The 17,073-nt window shown below is 40.8% G+C and overlaps 1 protein-coding gene across 3 annotated transcripts in view; it reads right to left on the bottom strand.

Annotated features, from left to right (window-relative positions):
* RANBP17 (RAN binding protein 17) overlaps positions 1 to 17,073 on the bottom strand; it is a 183,961-nt gene that overhangs the window by 50,086 nt on the left and 116,802 nt on the right. For all 3 annotated transcript variants that reach the window (XM_080999002.1, XM_080999001.1, XM_080999000.1), the window contains 4 exons: positions 13,329 to 13,392; positions 13,125 to 13,230; positions 9,967 to 10,070; positions 860 to 948 (listed from right to left, as the gene is read on the bottom strand). In XM_080999002.1, the coding sequence (XP_080855128.1) occupies positions 860 to 948; positions 9,967 to 10,070; positions 13,125 to 13,230; positions 13,329 to 13,392 (363 nt within the window). The remainder of the gene's footprint in view (positions 1 to 859; positions 949 to 9,966; positions 10,071 to 13,124; positions 13,231 to 13,328; positions 13,393 to 17,073) is intronic.

Raw genomic sequence — 17,073 nt, forward strand, 5'->3', positions numbered from 1 at the left:
TAATAATAATAATAATAATAATAATACCCAGCCCACCTGGCTGGGTTTTCCCGGCCACTCTGGGCTGCTCCCAGCAGAATATTAAAAACACAATACAGCACCAAACATTACAAAATTCCCTAAACAGGGCTGCCTTCAGATGTCTTCTTAAAGTCAGATAGTTGTTTATTTCCTTGACATCTGATGGGAGGGCGTTCCACAGGGCAGGTACCACTACCTAAGGTGGGCAGGTTGTAAAAGTCCGGAAAGGCCCATGGCTTTGTAGGCTTCAGACCCTTAAATCCCCTAAGAATTCAAGTTGCTAAACTTGCTCAACCTGCCCCTTTCAAACCCACAAGTGAGCATCCAACATCTGCAGAAAAAGTAATTCTGGTTTCCCAGCACAGCGTAAGAGAAGACTCAAATAACGGAAATCCTACAGCATGCATAATGTCACATGAGAGATCTCACAGTTACTTACACAGCAATGACTAAAATATACTAAATACAATTTCTTCAATGGGTGATAATAAAAAGAAATCAGAAAGGAGCCCCAATAGCAGAGGTACATCACACTGTAAATTAAAGGGCTTTAAATTTATCTAAGTATTGCAGGCTAACAATAGAGTAGGAGAATAATTAGGGATTAGTGTGGCGCAACCCCCGCTCTGCCAAAAGTGACCTCTTTGTGGTCTCTCTCCAAATGCTGCCCTCTCAGTTAATGGTATGATTGCAACTGTACTGTAATTTTAGCTGATTACGCATTAGTTCATTTAGCTTTGTTTCCTCTTCCCCACTGTGCCACACTATTAAACTAATGCACGGGACCTGGTATCCCTCTGTGCACAGAGCCGGCATTGTCATAGTGTAATAAGGATACATCCAGTCAAACAGCATGGTGTAGCTGGTCTTTGTGTTCAGAGCAAAGGCAATCCCTCGAAGATCTCTCGCCAGTCCGATCAACATACGCTGTCAGTGGGAAAGAGACACAGTAATTGATTTTCACGTTAGCACAGAGCAGATGGAGTCATGATCAGCCAATAATGAGCACAATATCTGATTTTAATTCATTAGCCTAAACGTCTTTCTTTTTTCTTTTAAAAAAACCTAGGGCTTCTAAGTCTCCAACTTAAATATTAATACTAATCAAGTGCTTTTTGCGCAGCAATAAGCTTATCAATAGAAATAATAAAATGAATTCAGCTTGAAACAGGAGATATGAGATCATATAATAAATTAAAGCCCAGAAGACACATGAAACAGAAAGTAACTTCCATTATATTCCCCCTTTCATTTTTCGTTTATCTCTTTTTAAACTGGGCACGGGGATTCGCACTGATGTCACTTATTCTAACTTGGTTATCCCTCAGAAATAGTCTGAACAACATTTATTTAGCTGTTCAGTTTTATGTTTGAAACAAGAATAGATGCTAAGCATGGGGTATGAATATATATTTCCGTAATTATTATTTAGTATATTCATTAGTGTGTGTGTGTGTGTGTGTGTGTGTGTGTGTGTGTATGTGTATATATATCTATATATCAACATGCAATTCATTGAAAACATTTATTAGAATAAAATGTTTGTTTTTAAAGATTGGCCCATGCATCCTCTTTATAAAAACAGATTCAACAGCTGCTGAAATTGTTTAAAAGACAATTCCTAAAATAATATGTAGACTTCAAGTGTACATGGCTGTCCTCTCTCTAGGAGAGGAAAGTGGTGCTTTTAGGTAAACAAATAAGCTACGCCATTTTTAGACTCTGCAAAAAATGGGGGTTGACATTGCCATCTGCATATAGTTAGCTCTAAAACGAGAATGTTAAACAGACTGACTCTGAATAGGAATTCTTTGGTCTGAAGGTTAATCAGATGGGTTTATCATAAGAAATATAGTTTGCTGGAATTATGTTTACTGCAAGAAAGGGCTAATTTGAGGCATCAATTATATTCAGCCACCCTACTGAATTCGCAACATAGCATCTATAAAGCATAGCATCTATCACCCACGCTGACAACGTATAGACCCAAACTAACAAGGATTAAAAGGAGCAGAGTTCCCCATTTCACCTTCTTTTAACAGAAAACAACTAGAAAAGTTGTGCATTTTTATTTTATATTTTTGGAGAGGTAACGCTGTAGGGCAGCACGGAAACTTGTGGAGTCCCTGAGATGCCTTGTTAATGGTGCGATTCTACTCAGAAATGTGGGACCCTTCCCTGAATCTCCCCAATTCATCTAGAAATTCGGGGTACACACAGAACCAATGCAGACTCTTAGTAAAGAAGTTATAAATTAGCATGATTTAGTGTCCATTTTTTGCACCACTGTTTATGGAATATATGAAGATGTAATCCATGGGAACCTTGAGTGGAACTGAACATTGGTCTAAGGAACAATTGCTGAAGGGAACAATCTTCCCTTCCGACGTGTGCTTTTCTGGGGGTTCTCCTGACACCCCCCCCCCCCGCAGACTTGGAGGAGGCACGGGGGGATGATGGAGATAGCTTGATTGCAGTAGTTGGAGTCCTTACGCTGGTTTTCACTAACAGAACCAGGTAATTGAACCCTGTCTTTTGATTTATAAAGGTAAAGGTAAAGGCACCCCTGACCATTAGGTCCAGTCGCGGACGACTCTGGGGTTGCGGCGCTCATCTCGCTTTATTGGCCGAGGGAGCCGGCGTACAGCTTCCGGGTCATGGGACCAGCATGACTAAGTCGCTTCTAGAGAACCAGAGCAGCGCACGGAAACGCTGTTTACCTTCCCGCCGGAGCGGTACCTATTTATCTACTTGCACTTTGTGCTTTCGAACTGCTAGGTTGGCAGGAGCAGGGACCGAGCAATGGGAGCTCACCCTGTCATGGGGATTCGAACCGCCGACCTTCTGATCGGCAAGCCCTAGGCTCTGTGGTTTAACCCACAGCGCCATCTGTGTCCCTCGCCTTTGATTTATATTTGCCTTTTTTCTTCTTGTGGAAATAGATTTACAGCAAACCACCCTAGTGGGCAGCAATTGTAGGATATCCAGCAATGAGGGCCCAGATCTGCAATACTCTATGTGGAAACCTGCCCTTCCCCATGATTAGAAAAATAATAACACAAAGCAAAGAAACAAATGTAAATGTGCTTAATCTGCATAATTTATACAGGAAAATCCAGGTTATTTTGTAAAAAATATTTTATGTTTGTTTTGAGCCCAGAGCCCAGGAACACATGCAATGGTGTAGGGAGGGTGAATGTGGGTGAGCACAGCAATGGGCCTTTATTCAGAAGTGATAACAACATTTGCTAGGGTCTTGGAGCGCAGTGGGGTATGGCACACCCCATTTTATCCACATAACAATATCCTGTAAGGCAGGCTAGGCTGAGACAGTGAGTAGTCCTAGGTCATCTGTGAACTTCATGGATGATCAGGGACGGGAACCCATGTCTTCAAAGTCATTTCTTTCTCTTTCTCTCCCTCCCCTTGGGGTTTGGCTATGGGGATCCAGCAGTTCAAAATTTAGCACTATACCACTGAACACACGACCGTTTTGTATTACTTGTGTTTCTATCAACATCACTATGAAGACCCCTCACTCCCTTGACCTAATTCAGTCCAAAATTCTTTACATTTCTGACAAAATGCATTGAGCATAAGTAACACAGCCAATATTCTGAATAGGCAACTTGGGAGAATATAACCCACTGAGCTTAGAATCTGGGATGAGACTTTGTGTGTCAGGAGGGGGAAAGGGCACTTTACAATTATATGGCTTGGACAGGACCTGGTTATGCTACAATTCTCTTTCTGGGACTAGACTTTTCTGGGACTGAGACCTCAGAATGGACCTTGTCACAGAAACTTTTCTATGACCAAGACTACGTTGATGTACTTGCCTGTCATTCAATACAAACAGTGTGACAGTATGACTAATTCCAACTACCCAAGTCATTTCTCAAAATTCTTTTTCTTCTATTAGCTCTTTTACGTATGATTTCCAGATGAAGCCTGCTTCCCCTTATAAATGTTCATCATTTCCAATGGCAAATGTATATAACTTACAGTGGAAAAGTCCACTGTAAGCCATTACCTAAAGCAGGCTTCCTCAATCTCGGCTCTCCAGATGTTTTTGGCTTACAACTCCCATGATCCCTAGCTAGCAGGACCAGTGGTCAGGGATGATGGGAATTGTAGTCTCAAAACATCTGGAGGGCTGAGGTTGAGGAAGCCTGACCTAAAGCTACACAGTGTATGGCTACAGAGATCACAGAGATCACAGGTTTGTAGAGTTGGAAGGGTCATCTAGTTCAACTCCCTGCAATGTAGGAATCACACCCAACGAATCCCTGACAGACGACCATCCAGCTTCCATTAAAAAGGAGAGTCTACTGCTTTTGGAGGTTAGTTTAGTCCCTAATGACTCACACCAAAATCCATGCAACAAAGTCAATCTGGGACAGTTCAGAGAAGGTGAAACCAGTCCACCTCTCCTTTCAATGGCTGGTTTAGTCTTCACTGCTAGGGATCCCAACACATTCTGGACTGCGGGAAGCACCAAGATCCTTCCAACCTATTCATCACCCTCAGGTTTCCCTCTGTATATACACACTCTGTACAAAGATTCTGTGATAATAATAGGGGCTAAATAAATGTAAAGTTATGAATAAGTGTGAAAAATACCAATCACATATGATATGAAAGAAAAAGAATGTGAGAACTATGTGTTTCATTGGGTCATCATTCGTTGTTTAAAACAACGAGCACGGAGAACACACCATACACTGTAAGTCTAAGCGGGAAGAATCATGAATGATATAATTCATGAAGTTCCACTGAGGTCAAGTCTCACTAGCCAGAAGATCCTACTTATTCCAAATGGTAAAAACAAATGCTCAAATTGAACAGATGCCCCAAAAATTTATGTGATCACATGCTGACACTAAAAGGATGTTAAGGCCACCAAATTCATTCATTAATTCATTGTAAGACCAATAATCAACTTACTAGTCCATGTTAGGCTCTCAAAGCAGGTGTAGATTTGTTATTTGCAGATTTCAGGAGATGAATCTATCTAAAAGTATAGATTTAAGGTGGCATGGTCTGAAGAAAAATTCAGAAGAGGCCTCTAACAGTAGTCACATTGCATGATTTATTTTCTTGTTGCCAGATATGTGTGATATTAAGGGAGGTAGAAACAGGAATAAGCAAGTGGTTTTAAAAAATAAAAATAAAAATGCTTATTTGTTTATATCCTCAAAGAACCTCAAATGGCTTGCATCTAATCTGAGGAACATAAGGTTACTGAAGGATCACAACACATGTACCACTGAGATACATTCATTCCTGGGATGGATAGTAACCACTGTCGAACAATGTAGTTATTACGTGAAGGACTGAATGTGAAAATGTGCAGAGAGAATTTTGGTAGCCAGAACTCAGATGAATAAGCACATTTCCATTTTGAAATCATTACTGCATATCTCATAATTACAAATAAAAGAACAGGATGGATGCTTTAAAAGCCACTTCGCTAGGCCTGTTGCTGATTCCCCCCCGATTTCTTAAAATAAATTTCCGCGGCTTTCTAAAAGTAAGAGCAACATGGGGGCAAAAGACCCATCAAAACCGAAATTGCAATTTGACAGCCCGCACACCGCATCGCTAACTTGTTCCAAGTGGAGCCAGACAAGACAACCCATTCAAACACCCCAAAACAGGATTTTCTAATGGGAAGTCTGACAGACCTTTAACTATAGTTGCACTTCTGGGTGCAGCTATAATATTACCCTCATAATTCTACTATATAATAACAGCCGGGGAAAAGGTGAAGGGTCATAGTGCTTTGTCTTTAGAATTAAGATGGCTGTCTTCGTCCTTACAGCATACTCTTAATTCTACAGACACGTCTTAATAACCTCTAAATAGTTCCAGCAAAAGAGCCATGTCAGAGGAATGAGCAGGCCCCAAGGTGTTTCAACTGGAGTGTTTTCATCTGCCTTTATTGCGCTATCCCTCTCCAGAATTAAGGCAATAACCTGTGATAAATTATTCAGGAACTGCTACAGGGATCAAAGCAAAATCATTCTGTTAAAGTGCTGTTTGCAACATTTGGCACTTAGTGTGAAAACTTTTAATGTGTGCAAGCTGAAAATCAAGGATTTTAAATAATTCAGCAGCTTCGAGTTTCTGTGAACCAGCTATAGATAGCACCATGCTACTTAACCACTCCTCTTCCTCAGATCACATTGCTTTATTTGCCCCTATCAAACTAATCATGTCATAAATAATATCAAAGTACCAACGAGGTTAAGTATAGAAAGTCAATATATTATTGAGCCAAATTTCCAGGGCCAATACAGGGGCTTCTTTAAGAGAGCGGTGGTGAGGAAATAGGCACTAATCTTGTAACTATGATTTCCCCCCCATCCTCAGCTAATGACGTCCTCACATATTTGGTGAGCACTTCCTGGAAAATAAACCTGAACATATGCTTTATGAACAGGATTGTCAACTACAAATGTATTTCAACAAGGGTAAGCTGCCCCACTTCAATTATTTTTCAACTACATGTTTCAGATGTATAAAAAGCCAATTAGAAAATCCTAGTAGAAGCCACAAATTAAATGAGCTTGGCAGTCATAGGGCATTTTCTAAGTGATATTTTAACAGTGTCACCTCCCTGCAGATAAGAATACTAAGCATTTTATTGAAGAGCAGAACAGATTATTATTTTTCTTTTCAGTACTTCCAAATAGAGTACCTGAAAGCACTTTACCACGTATTATTTATTCATCAGGATGAGCAAACAAATAAACAAAACAAAACAAAATCCAAAAAACTCTATAATCTAATAAATTACATTTAAAAAGATTTCAGTGGGAAAGTTTACTTTATGATAAAGCAACAAATTCAGTTCCTTAGCAGTGGCTTAGAGCATGAAGTTTCCCTTTATACAAATTAGACAGATGGTGCTTACAGTAGAATTTACTAAAGGTCTGTCACAACAAATGCAGCCAAGCTGCATATTTAATCACTGCAGAACCTTGTCTACCTGCAGCTGCCAACTGCTAATCCAATTTCCCTGATAAATGTGGCAAGAGACACGATCAGCAATAAAGAGCATCTAACTCCATTTTCCTGCAGGGCGTCTTTTGATGAACATTTAGGACGGAAGCAAGGAGTGCACTGTGTGGCCCGGGCTTGTGGCAGCTGCATGCATTCTGAAGGCACAGTTCTCAGGTTACTCACTTAATTCTGCCACTATCATTATGTTGCTATTGATCTCAGTAGCTCTTGTCTACACAGCATTACTCTAGATGGAGCTGAATCAGGCAGTTATCATGCATCAAAGTTGCTCAAAAGCCTGGAGATTTCCCCTTAATTACTTGTGATTTTATTTGCAAATACCGTTAAAGTGTAATCAAAGCAATCACTTTCCAGGGTCATTAAGAACTTGCTAGTTTAGGGATATAACACTGGAACTCTATTAAAATTTCCACCAGTAAGAACGTTCCTCTATCAAACAAGACAGTGCAACAGCGAAATGGTTTCAGTACTGATAAAGTCCTCAAATGACAGAAAGCTGCAATCTTTCATGAAGGTCGTTTAAAATCCACTCCAAATCTGATTCCTAACCTCAAACTGCTCCCTGGAACAACAATCTTTACATAGTAGTAGTAGTAGTAGTAGTAGTATCTAATGCCGCCCTGGGCTCCTTCAGGAAGAAGGGCAGGATATAAATTCAACAAACTAACAAACAATGCATTATTCTGAATGATCAGCAAAGTCAAGTGAAGAGTTTAATGTATGTGGCAACAGTTATTTTTTGAGTCAAAACAGTGCATTTACTGTTACTAAAGGCACTGTTGCATCAAAAACACTTGTCATATTTTTCTCAAAAAGTTGCTTACCGAGGTAGTAATTTTCTCATGGAGCAACATTAAAGACAACATTTAGCAAACATGCCTAGCATATGCTTATTATTTAGGGCCACATTTTAGCATACACAAGGGTTTGTACAAAAATAAACTGGGCTTCTGGGCTTCTCCACTCCCATCAGTGAGCTACCTCCCAAAACCTTGTCAAGGCAGGCAGAAGCAACCAAAGAAGATTGCTACCTATATATAGAGTGAGAGCATACAGTTCTCCAGATCTGTTTGCGTTTTCTGGAAGAGCCGTGGAGAGGTAAGAACAGCAATGGCACCACGAAGTTTCCCACCACATTTTAAAATGCTAAGGAAAAATTATTGATAAGAGCTTCTGCGAATATTACACAGTGTAGATGAAATAGCCACTCTAGAGTGCACGGTTAACTGTTTGTTCATAATAGTAGAAGGCAATCTATTTAATGTAATGCTATGCTAATGTGCTTCGTTCCACTTAGCAAGTCTCCCCCCACCATCTAAAATATACTGTTGTTTTGACACAAACAGCTTGCTACACTTAAGGATTTTACTAATAAAACATAATGTTGTGCTAGATAATATGACTGTTGCCACAGCTGAACTGACTTGTCAAATCAATCCTAATATGGCTCCCACAGGCACATAAAAACCTTATTTAGCTATCAGTTATCCTAATCACTTTGTTCGGTTTAAGAACGCAATACTTCAAGACCAGTTCCTATTTATACATATATGCCTAGCCATTTAATAAACTCCTGATTTATATATTAAATTCTTGTTTGGAAGAGATGTTCTAAATATACAGTGTTTTCATCCCGTTTATTCCTATACCTTTGTAGGTCTACGCACACCTAATAAATAAATACATAAAGAATCAGAAAAGCTCATCCACAAAAAAATGAAAGTAGTTAATAAACAACAAGCCAAAATTCCAGAAGTATAAGATATTGAGCAGTCAGGGTGAAATCCAACATTAATCATGCTCAGATCAGAGTCTAACATTAATCATGCTCAGAGCAGAGTCACTGATATCAATGAACTTAAGTCCATTGGTTTCATTCAGTCCACTGTGTATGACTAATGTTGTGCATCACCCACTGAAAAACAGAGAGTGGAGCTAAATGTAATGCTGATCATAAGGCTGTCACTAAAACAGCAACCCTATATCTACTTCCTATCTCCCACTGATTAAAGGAAAAGTGTGAGATGGCATCATGTTTTCATCACTGCCACTCAGGGGAGGATGACAAGGGAGGCAAGTACGAAATATGATGACATCATATCACACACTTCCCTTATAAAATGACATAGGGAGAGACAAGGGAACTAGGTGTGGGGTTTCTAGCTTTTTGATGGAAACTCCACAAACAGCCTAGTTTCACCAGTAATGCAAAATTCTCAGGGAGAATTCAACGGTGCAATTTTGCTTCTCCTAGTTTAGGATTATCAAGGCCTTTTGTTCTTCTACTTCAGCATTCCTCAGAGCCTAGGAACATAGCTGTCAACTTTTCCCTTTTTTAAAGTGAAATTCCCTTATTCCGAATAGGACTCCTCGCAAGAAAATGGAAAAGTTGACATCTATGCCTAGGAATAAGCTCAGCACCACATGGGGATTGATACAGATAAGGAAGTAGGGCACATAGCAAGCAGGGATGGGGCAGGGAGGTATCGCAAGAGAGGAACGAGCAGAGAACCAATTCTACTACTACCTAATCTTCCTACTTGTTTGCTCATTATGCCAGTCTCTGCTTCATCTTGCTCTGGAAACAATTCTCATGCCTTGCCCCTTCATGTAGGGGAGAGTAGATTCATACCCCCAGAGGCTTAAAAATGAAGAGTTCACATATGGACCTTCAAAGGGAAACATCACATAAACTAAAGCAGAACTGAGAAAAAGGCAACCAGCCAAACTGAATCTTTCTGATTTTAAGGGCAAAATTACTTTCACACTTAATTTCCATCAATTTAAGTCAATGGGCCTTAGTGTGATTTTTTTTGGCTGGATGGTGTCTCCCCACCCATCTCTCTCTTTCCCTCGCAATCTCCCTATTTGGTTTATGAGAAATAAGATTTCCCCCTTCTATTCAAAACAACTTACCTTTGCTTCCTCTTGTTTAAAACTATTGTTAAATATCTGAGCTAAAGTTTCAAATGAAACTGTCAGGGGAAGCATGAAGTTTTCAAATTCATCTTCATCTTCACCTATGGAAAAAAGGAAGAAAGGCAAGAGTTAAACGTCAGGAAAAGAACAATGAAGTCCAGGAGGCCTACAACAAGGACTCCTAATATACAAAACTTGCTAAAGGCCACTGAAAAGCGATAGATCTTCAAAAAGGCCTGCCGAGCCTACAAAGCAATGGAGTTCCATTGTTGCCGAGCCAATGAAAAGGCTCTGTTAAGGGTGCCCACCAACCTAATCATCTTCACAGGTGGACACCTAAGTAAGTCTTCCAACACTGATTTCAGTAAATGGACAGGCTGAGATGAGTGCAGGTGGTTTATTCAAGTATCCTGGGCCCAATTGGCTCAGGGCTTTTAATGTTACAGCTTTTAATGTCTAATCCACATTTCTTCACAACTTCACGTCTTAACAGTAAGATGTAGTCTAGGAGACCACTCCAGAGCAGGGCTCTTGGGATGACTGACACTCATAGGACCCTACTAGCGTTAGTTACTCAGTTGCTAAGCTAGGGTAAGCCTGTGTGTAGGGCTATGCACATGCACACACAAATCTGATCCTGAATCTATTATTTCCTGCACTGCCTGCTGTGAATGGCAACACCACACCAAGGCTTCAGAGCAGGGTTTTGCCCAGCCAGTAATATTTAATCTGCAGTTAAATCCAGCTTCCCTCATACTGTGTTGAATTCAAGAGTACGAGTACTGATTTTCCATTGTTATGCAAGAAATGAGAACACAAAATTCACAGGGCATTTTGATATCATATCAAGAACTATAGCTGCCTATTATTCCAGTTAACATGTTAATTCTCCCAGTTGACACTGCTTATGTCTATATATTCTAATTATCTGTCTTCTTATTATTTCTTTTCGATTTCTATATGTGTGCTTTTTAGCACACATCCCTCTCCTCATCACTTTTAGAATTCCCCCAATGACTCTCTGGACTACTCCACTTGATCAAACATGGGATGGAATTTGATGAAACAGGATCACACTTCTTTGAAAGAATATACATCCCTTTGGATACATTCTGCACAACCAAATTTGACACGGGTGGCGCTGTGGGTTAAACCACAGAGCCTAGGGTCGGCGGTTCGAATCCCTGCAACGGAGTGAGCTCCCGTTGCTCGGTCCCTGCTCCTGCCAACCTAGAAGTTTGAAAGCACGTCAAAGTGCAAGTAGATAAATAGGTACTGCTCTGGCAGGAAGGTAAACGGTGTTTCCGTGCGCTGCTCTGGTTCGCCAGAAGCGGCTTAGTCATGCTGGCCACGACCCGGAAGCTGTACGCCGGCTCCCTCGGCCTATAAAGGGAGATGAGCGCCGCAACCCCAGAGTCGGCCACGACTGGACCTAATGATCAGGGGTCCCTTTACCTTTACCTTATAATGAGATCCAAGGCTTTTTGATCTGCTGAAGCCCCATGCCTCATGTGGTGTATCCAGGTATCTCATCCTGAGGCCACCTCATAGGCTATGGCTCAAAAATACATGTCCCTCATAACACACTCAGCTACATCGTCATTGTTACTGACAAGTGCGACAGGTACTATGTTGTATTTGTTGTATTACGCTGTCATGGAAACAGGCAGCCTGAGAATGGGGGATGCAGATGTCACCCTTATGATCAGATCATTACATCACAAAGGGCGTACATTTTCATGACACAGTCTCTGAAGGGAGGCAGAAGAGAGATGAGATGTACAGGCCAAAGGATGGCCCAGACATGGAGACTGAAAATTCCAATGGGTTTACAGAATGCTCTGGGAGATTAATTTTACTTATGCCTATAGGTGACCAGTTGAAGAAGTTACTACAGCTGCTAAGTGTTCTCTCATTCCGAATCCTAAATAGACCTTCCTTCGGTGGATGGATTACAGAAGGCTGTTGAGCCTTGGAGACAATATAGCAAAGAGGTGCAATTTTTGTGCTCAGTTGGACCAAACAAGTAATTGAACCCATTTAAAAGGCTACAATTAGTGGTAGCGAAGAAGAGTTTCTTCTCAGCTTAGACAGTACTGTGTTATGGGGTTTGTTGGGTCCACATTTTGCACACACACAGAAACTGAGTAATCCACCATCTTCTGAGATGCATTAGCAAGATAGTGATTTTTATTCAGTCTAGCTATTTTTAAAACATAATCTGAGTCACTCAGGTTAATGATCGCTTTCAGTTTATTTCTTCCCCTAGATGCTACAGCATTTTAAACTTTTTTTAAAAAATCCCAATGAGAATAGGGATTTTCAAGGTGCCAGGATATAGCAATATAACTTTAAGGACTGTATAGATAGTTTACAGGTGAACTTTGCCTATTCTAGTTTGAATCTGGCGAGGGAGCTTCTTACTTTGCAGAGGAATCTTATAAGTCTGGAAATAAAGTAGCATTAACCTAAAATACTGAATCATCTTTGGGACAATCTAAAGCCAGTGGAAATAAAAAGAAAGTACATTCCAAATCTGTCTTTTTGCCCTGGCATAGAATCCTGGAAGAGAAAGTAGGTTCTTCAGGGAAACAGGGATAGGTCCCATGTCCAAAGATCATACTCTTATAATTTAGCTGACCAATCTAAAATACATTTATTCAGAAATTAACTCTTCTAAGACTTATTTCCTAGTAAGAAACATTAGCCTTGAAATGAAAGCCCATAGGTAAATAAAATGAATTGGATCCAAGGAACCTGAATGGAATGAAAATAGCCACTAATATGTTCTACAAATATTTTGAAGGAGTATTTTTTAGTACATTCTATAGCAAATTTCATCCTGATTCTGGCACAAGCAGTCATGTAGACTTTAATGCAACCAGAAGAACCACGTTGAATTTAGTTTCACCTTTCTTGCACATGATGAGGAAAACAATCCTTCTGTGGGAAGAGGATGCCTGCATCCAAGAAATTAGGTCTCAAAGTGGTCATAACATGTTTTAATAACATGTCTGGCGTAGTGTTCTTTTGATTTAAAAACAAATATCAATATTACCAGGAACTGATTATTAGACCACAGAGTAGACAATGTATTTGGGAGACCTTTCTAACTTCAGAAAGGGAGTGAAGGAATACAATGAAAAATTTCTTACCTAGATCTACCATGAGAAGGCGTGTGAGTGCAGTATAGAATCTGGTTCTGCACCTAAGGTCACTCAAACCATAATCATTTACACCCAAGAAAGGAAAGTGTTTACTCTGGTGGAAAAATAAAGAACAGATTAAGAAAAGTCAACACCATTCATTATTTTATGTTAACAACTTTTAAAATATTGAAGCTAATTTGAGAGACCTACCGTATGATTCTGCAGCATGAACTTCACAGCCTCTATTTTCACAAGCTTTTTTAGGAGAATATAAGTGTTTGAAATTAAGGGAAACAACAGTATGCAATTAATATGCTGATAACACAAAACCCAACTTCTTAATGCATATGGTCTTCAGAGACCACATATCGATAGGTTTACAGAGTATTAGAACATGCAGATTTCAAAAATTAGGCTTTTAATTTTAAAAAAATGCAAAGAAAATAATAATTAATACATAATATTACTAAGCAGAAGAGCAGGGAAGTTGTTAAAACTATCAACAGTCATAGTGTTCTTAAAATTTTTAAAAGACAAGTAGGAAATGTATGATACTTGTCAGGACATATAGAGGCCAATTCTTTCATCTTTTACAGCAGTCGTCTCTCACAGCAGATGGGAGAATGGGGTGCCAAATTCAGGTAAACCTTGTCACTAATCCTCAACAGGTGAGTGTGGCGTTTGTACGGAGCCCCCGGACGTCTCACGGACTATTGACCCGTACACCACTAATCCGCTGCCACCAACCAGGTCCTCCCTGGTAAAATCACTTCAGTCTCAGTAAGATCTCAATTAACAAAGAAGAGTGTATTTTATTTCAGACACAAACAAAACTTTCACAGCATTCCAAACGTTGTTGCTCTTTACTTTCTTAGTCTTATTTTCCTCTCTCTATCTCTTCTACCTCCCCACACTCAAGAACCCACTGCCCTAACTGTCTCTCTATTACCAACTGCCTTTCCCAACCAGCCAACCCACTAAATCCAACCAACTACCCACCAACAACTCCCAACGAACTCCTCCCCAAACTCCTCCCAGAACTGGTTTTATAGTCCCTCTGATTCCACCCCCCTGGGTCCTGACTGGGCAACCTGTTTGACTATTTACCTCCAGCACTCTCTCTTAACGTCACAGAGAGCCGCTCTGTCAGAACAGTGCTGGTCCTCTGTAGTGTGTATAGAGGGGAAGAGGGTGGGATTTTCTCATGCTTTAGAACTGGCACGCAACTTGCTGCTACATATGGATCAAGGTTTTGAGTTCAACATCTCATCTATCACAGTTCTGATTAAAATATTTTCTCTGTTTAAAATGGTCAAGACAGGAAGGGTAGGAGCCACAGATAAATACTGCCATTATCCTGTACCATTCTTTTACTCTAGGACAACCTTCTCCAACCTGGTGCCCTCCAGATTCCAACTCCCATAGTCTCAGCCAGCATCACTATAGGTCAAGGATAATGCATTTGTAGGTCAAAACATCTCAAGGGCACCAGGTTGAGGGAGGCTGTATAAGGAAAGAAACAACTGAAGTGGTACCTTGGTTCTTGAATGGCTTAGTTGTTGAACAAATCAGCTCCCGAACGGCGCAAACTCAGAAGTAAGTGTTCAGGTAGACGAACGATTTTTGGAAACCAAACATCCGATATGGCTTCCGATTGAGTGTAGAAAGCTCTTGCAGCTAATCGGAAGCCACGCCTTGGTTTTTAAATGGTTTCAGGAGTTGAATGGACTCCCGGAACGGATTAAGTTCGAGAACCAAGGCACCACTGTGTCTCTGCATCAGTTAGATATAGTGTGGCACTGAATAGTCAACACAGCAAAATCATCAAAAGTTTGAAAATGCTGTATTTTTCCGTGTATAAGACTATATTTCCCCCCAAAATTTATAAGTTTAAGTTGGGGGTTGTCTTATACACGGAATGTTGCAATAAATTATTTCTTAATTTTGGGCTCCAAAAATAGGGGTCTTCTTATATACGGAAAAATACAGCATTACCCTTTCCTCCCAACACCTTGCATTCACAGTCAAATATAGTTAAAGAACTTTATATAGCTATGAAACTAGTGTACACATATCTATCTTAATGGCTCAAAGTACAGCGGTACCTCGGGTTACATACACTTCAGGTTACATACGCTTCAGGTTACAGACTCCGCTAACCCAGAAATAGTACCTTGGGTTAAGAACTTTGCTGCAGGATGAGAACAGAAATCGTGCTCCGGTGGCGTGGCAGCAGTGGGAGGCCCCATTAGCTAAAGTGGTGCTTCAGGTTAAGAACAGTTTCAGGTTAAGAACGGACCTCCAGAACGAATTAAGTACTTAACCCGAGTTAGGTAAAGGTAAAGGTACCCCTGCCCGTACAGGCCAGTCTTGACAGACTCTAGGGTTGTGCGCTCATCTCACTCTAGAGGCTGGGAGCCAGCGCTGTCCGCAGACACTTCCGGGTCACGTGGCCATCGTGACGAAGCTGCTCTGGTGAACCGGCACCAGAGCAGCACACGGAAACGCCGTTTACCTTCCCGCTATAAAGCGGTACCTATTTATCTACTTGCACTTAAGGGTGCTTTCGAACTGCTAGGTGGGTAGGAGCTGGGACTGAACGATGGGAGCTCACCCTGCCGCGGGGATTCGAACCGCCGACCATGCGATCAGCAAGTCCTAGGCGCTGAGATTTTACCCACAGCGCCACCCGCGTCCCTAACCCGAGGTACCACTGTACTAAAGAGAGGGTATAGGAAAAGAGTTTAAATTATATAAGCAACCTGGAAGTTATTCAAATTGGGGTCTCTATTTAAAAATTTGTTTTCTTTAATCCTAACATTTTAAAAGTCAGAACTCTTGGCACGCATGCAACATTCTGTGTGCGTACCTCCACTACTGCAACAGGACTTCTGTTTTTTCTCCTCCCCCCTGTGCATCCCCAAAAAACTGTTTTGGAGCATGCTCCAGCCCTCTGGAGTTAATTTTAAGGGTGTGCAGGTGGGTGGAAATGATAGGAAAGGAAAAGGCAGCCCCATTGGCTACATGGAAGTCAAGTGAGCCAAAGAAGCCACAGAATTGGATATGGCCTCTAAAGTTTACATCAGCAGTCTTCAGCATTTAATGGACCTAGGATCCACATCTTGGTCCTATCTGTAACCTCTTAAATTTTTGACTACAGGTAACTCGCAACTTATGTGCATTTAACTTGTTCACATTCAGCAACACATTTGGCAATATATATATAATAAAGCTGGACCATAAAGAAGGCTGATTGTCGAAGAATTGATGCTTTTGAATTATGGTGCTGGAGGAGACTCTTGAGAGTCCCATGGACTGCAAGAAGATCAAACCTATCCATTCTTATGGAAATCAGCCCTGAGTGCTCACTGGAAGGACAGATCCTGAAGCTGAGGCTCCAATACTTTGGCCACCTCATGAGAAGAGAAGACTCCCTGGAAAAGACCCTGATGTTGGGAAAGATGGAGGGCACAAGGAGAAGGGGACGACAGAGGACGAGATGGCTGGACAGTGTTCTCGAAGCTACCAGCATGAGTTTGACCAAACTGCGGGAGGCAGTGGAAGACAGAAGTCCCTGGCGTGCTCTGGTCCATGGGGTCACGAAGAGTCGGACACGACTAAACGACTAAACAACAACAACATATAATAAAAGGTGGCAATCTCACCTGCCATTGAACCCAATGTGTTTTGACTATATTTTACACAATTTTGGCTTTACGCCAAAATCTCTATACCTAGAATGTAACCCCAGTGTAAACTGAGAGTTGCCTGTATTTTAATCACAATCCAGTATAGAAACAAGCATGTTTAAATACACTTGCATCAACGAACTTGGCAGTAATTTTTATCTTTACTACATTTGTCTAGATTTTTCCTTCTTTCTCTATTGCCCAATGATAGTTTACTGCAATGCTTCTGCAACCAAGCCAGCTTAGCTCTAGATACAAACAAACAG

This window comes from Podarcis pityusensis (genome assembly GCF_964106645.2).
Source record: "Podarcis pityusensis genome assembly, chromosome: 3".
Taxonomy (NCBI): domain Eukaryota; kingdom Metazoa; phylum Chordata; class Lepidosauria; order Squamata; family Lacertidae; genus Podarcis; species Podarcis pityusensis.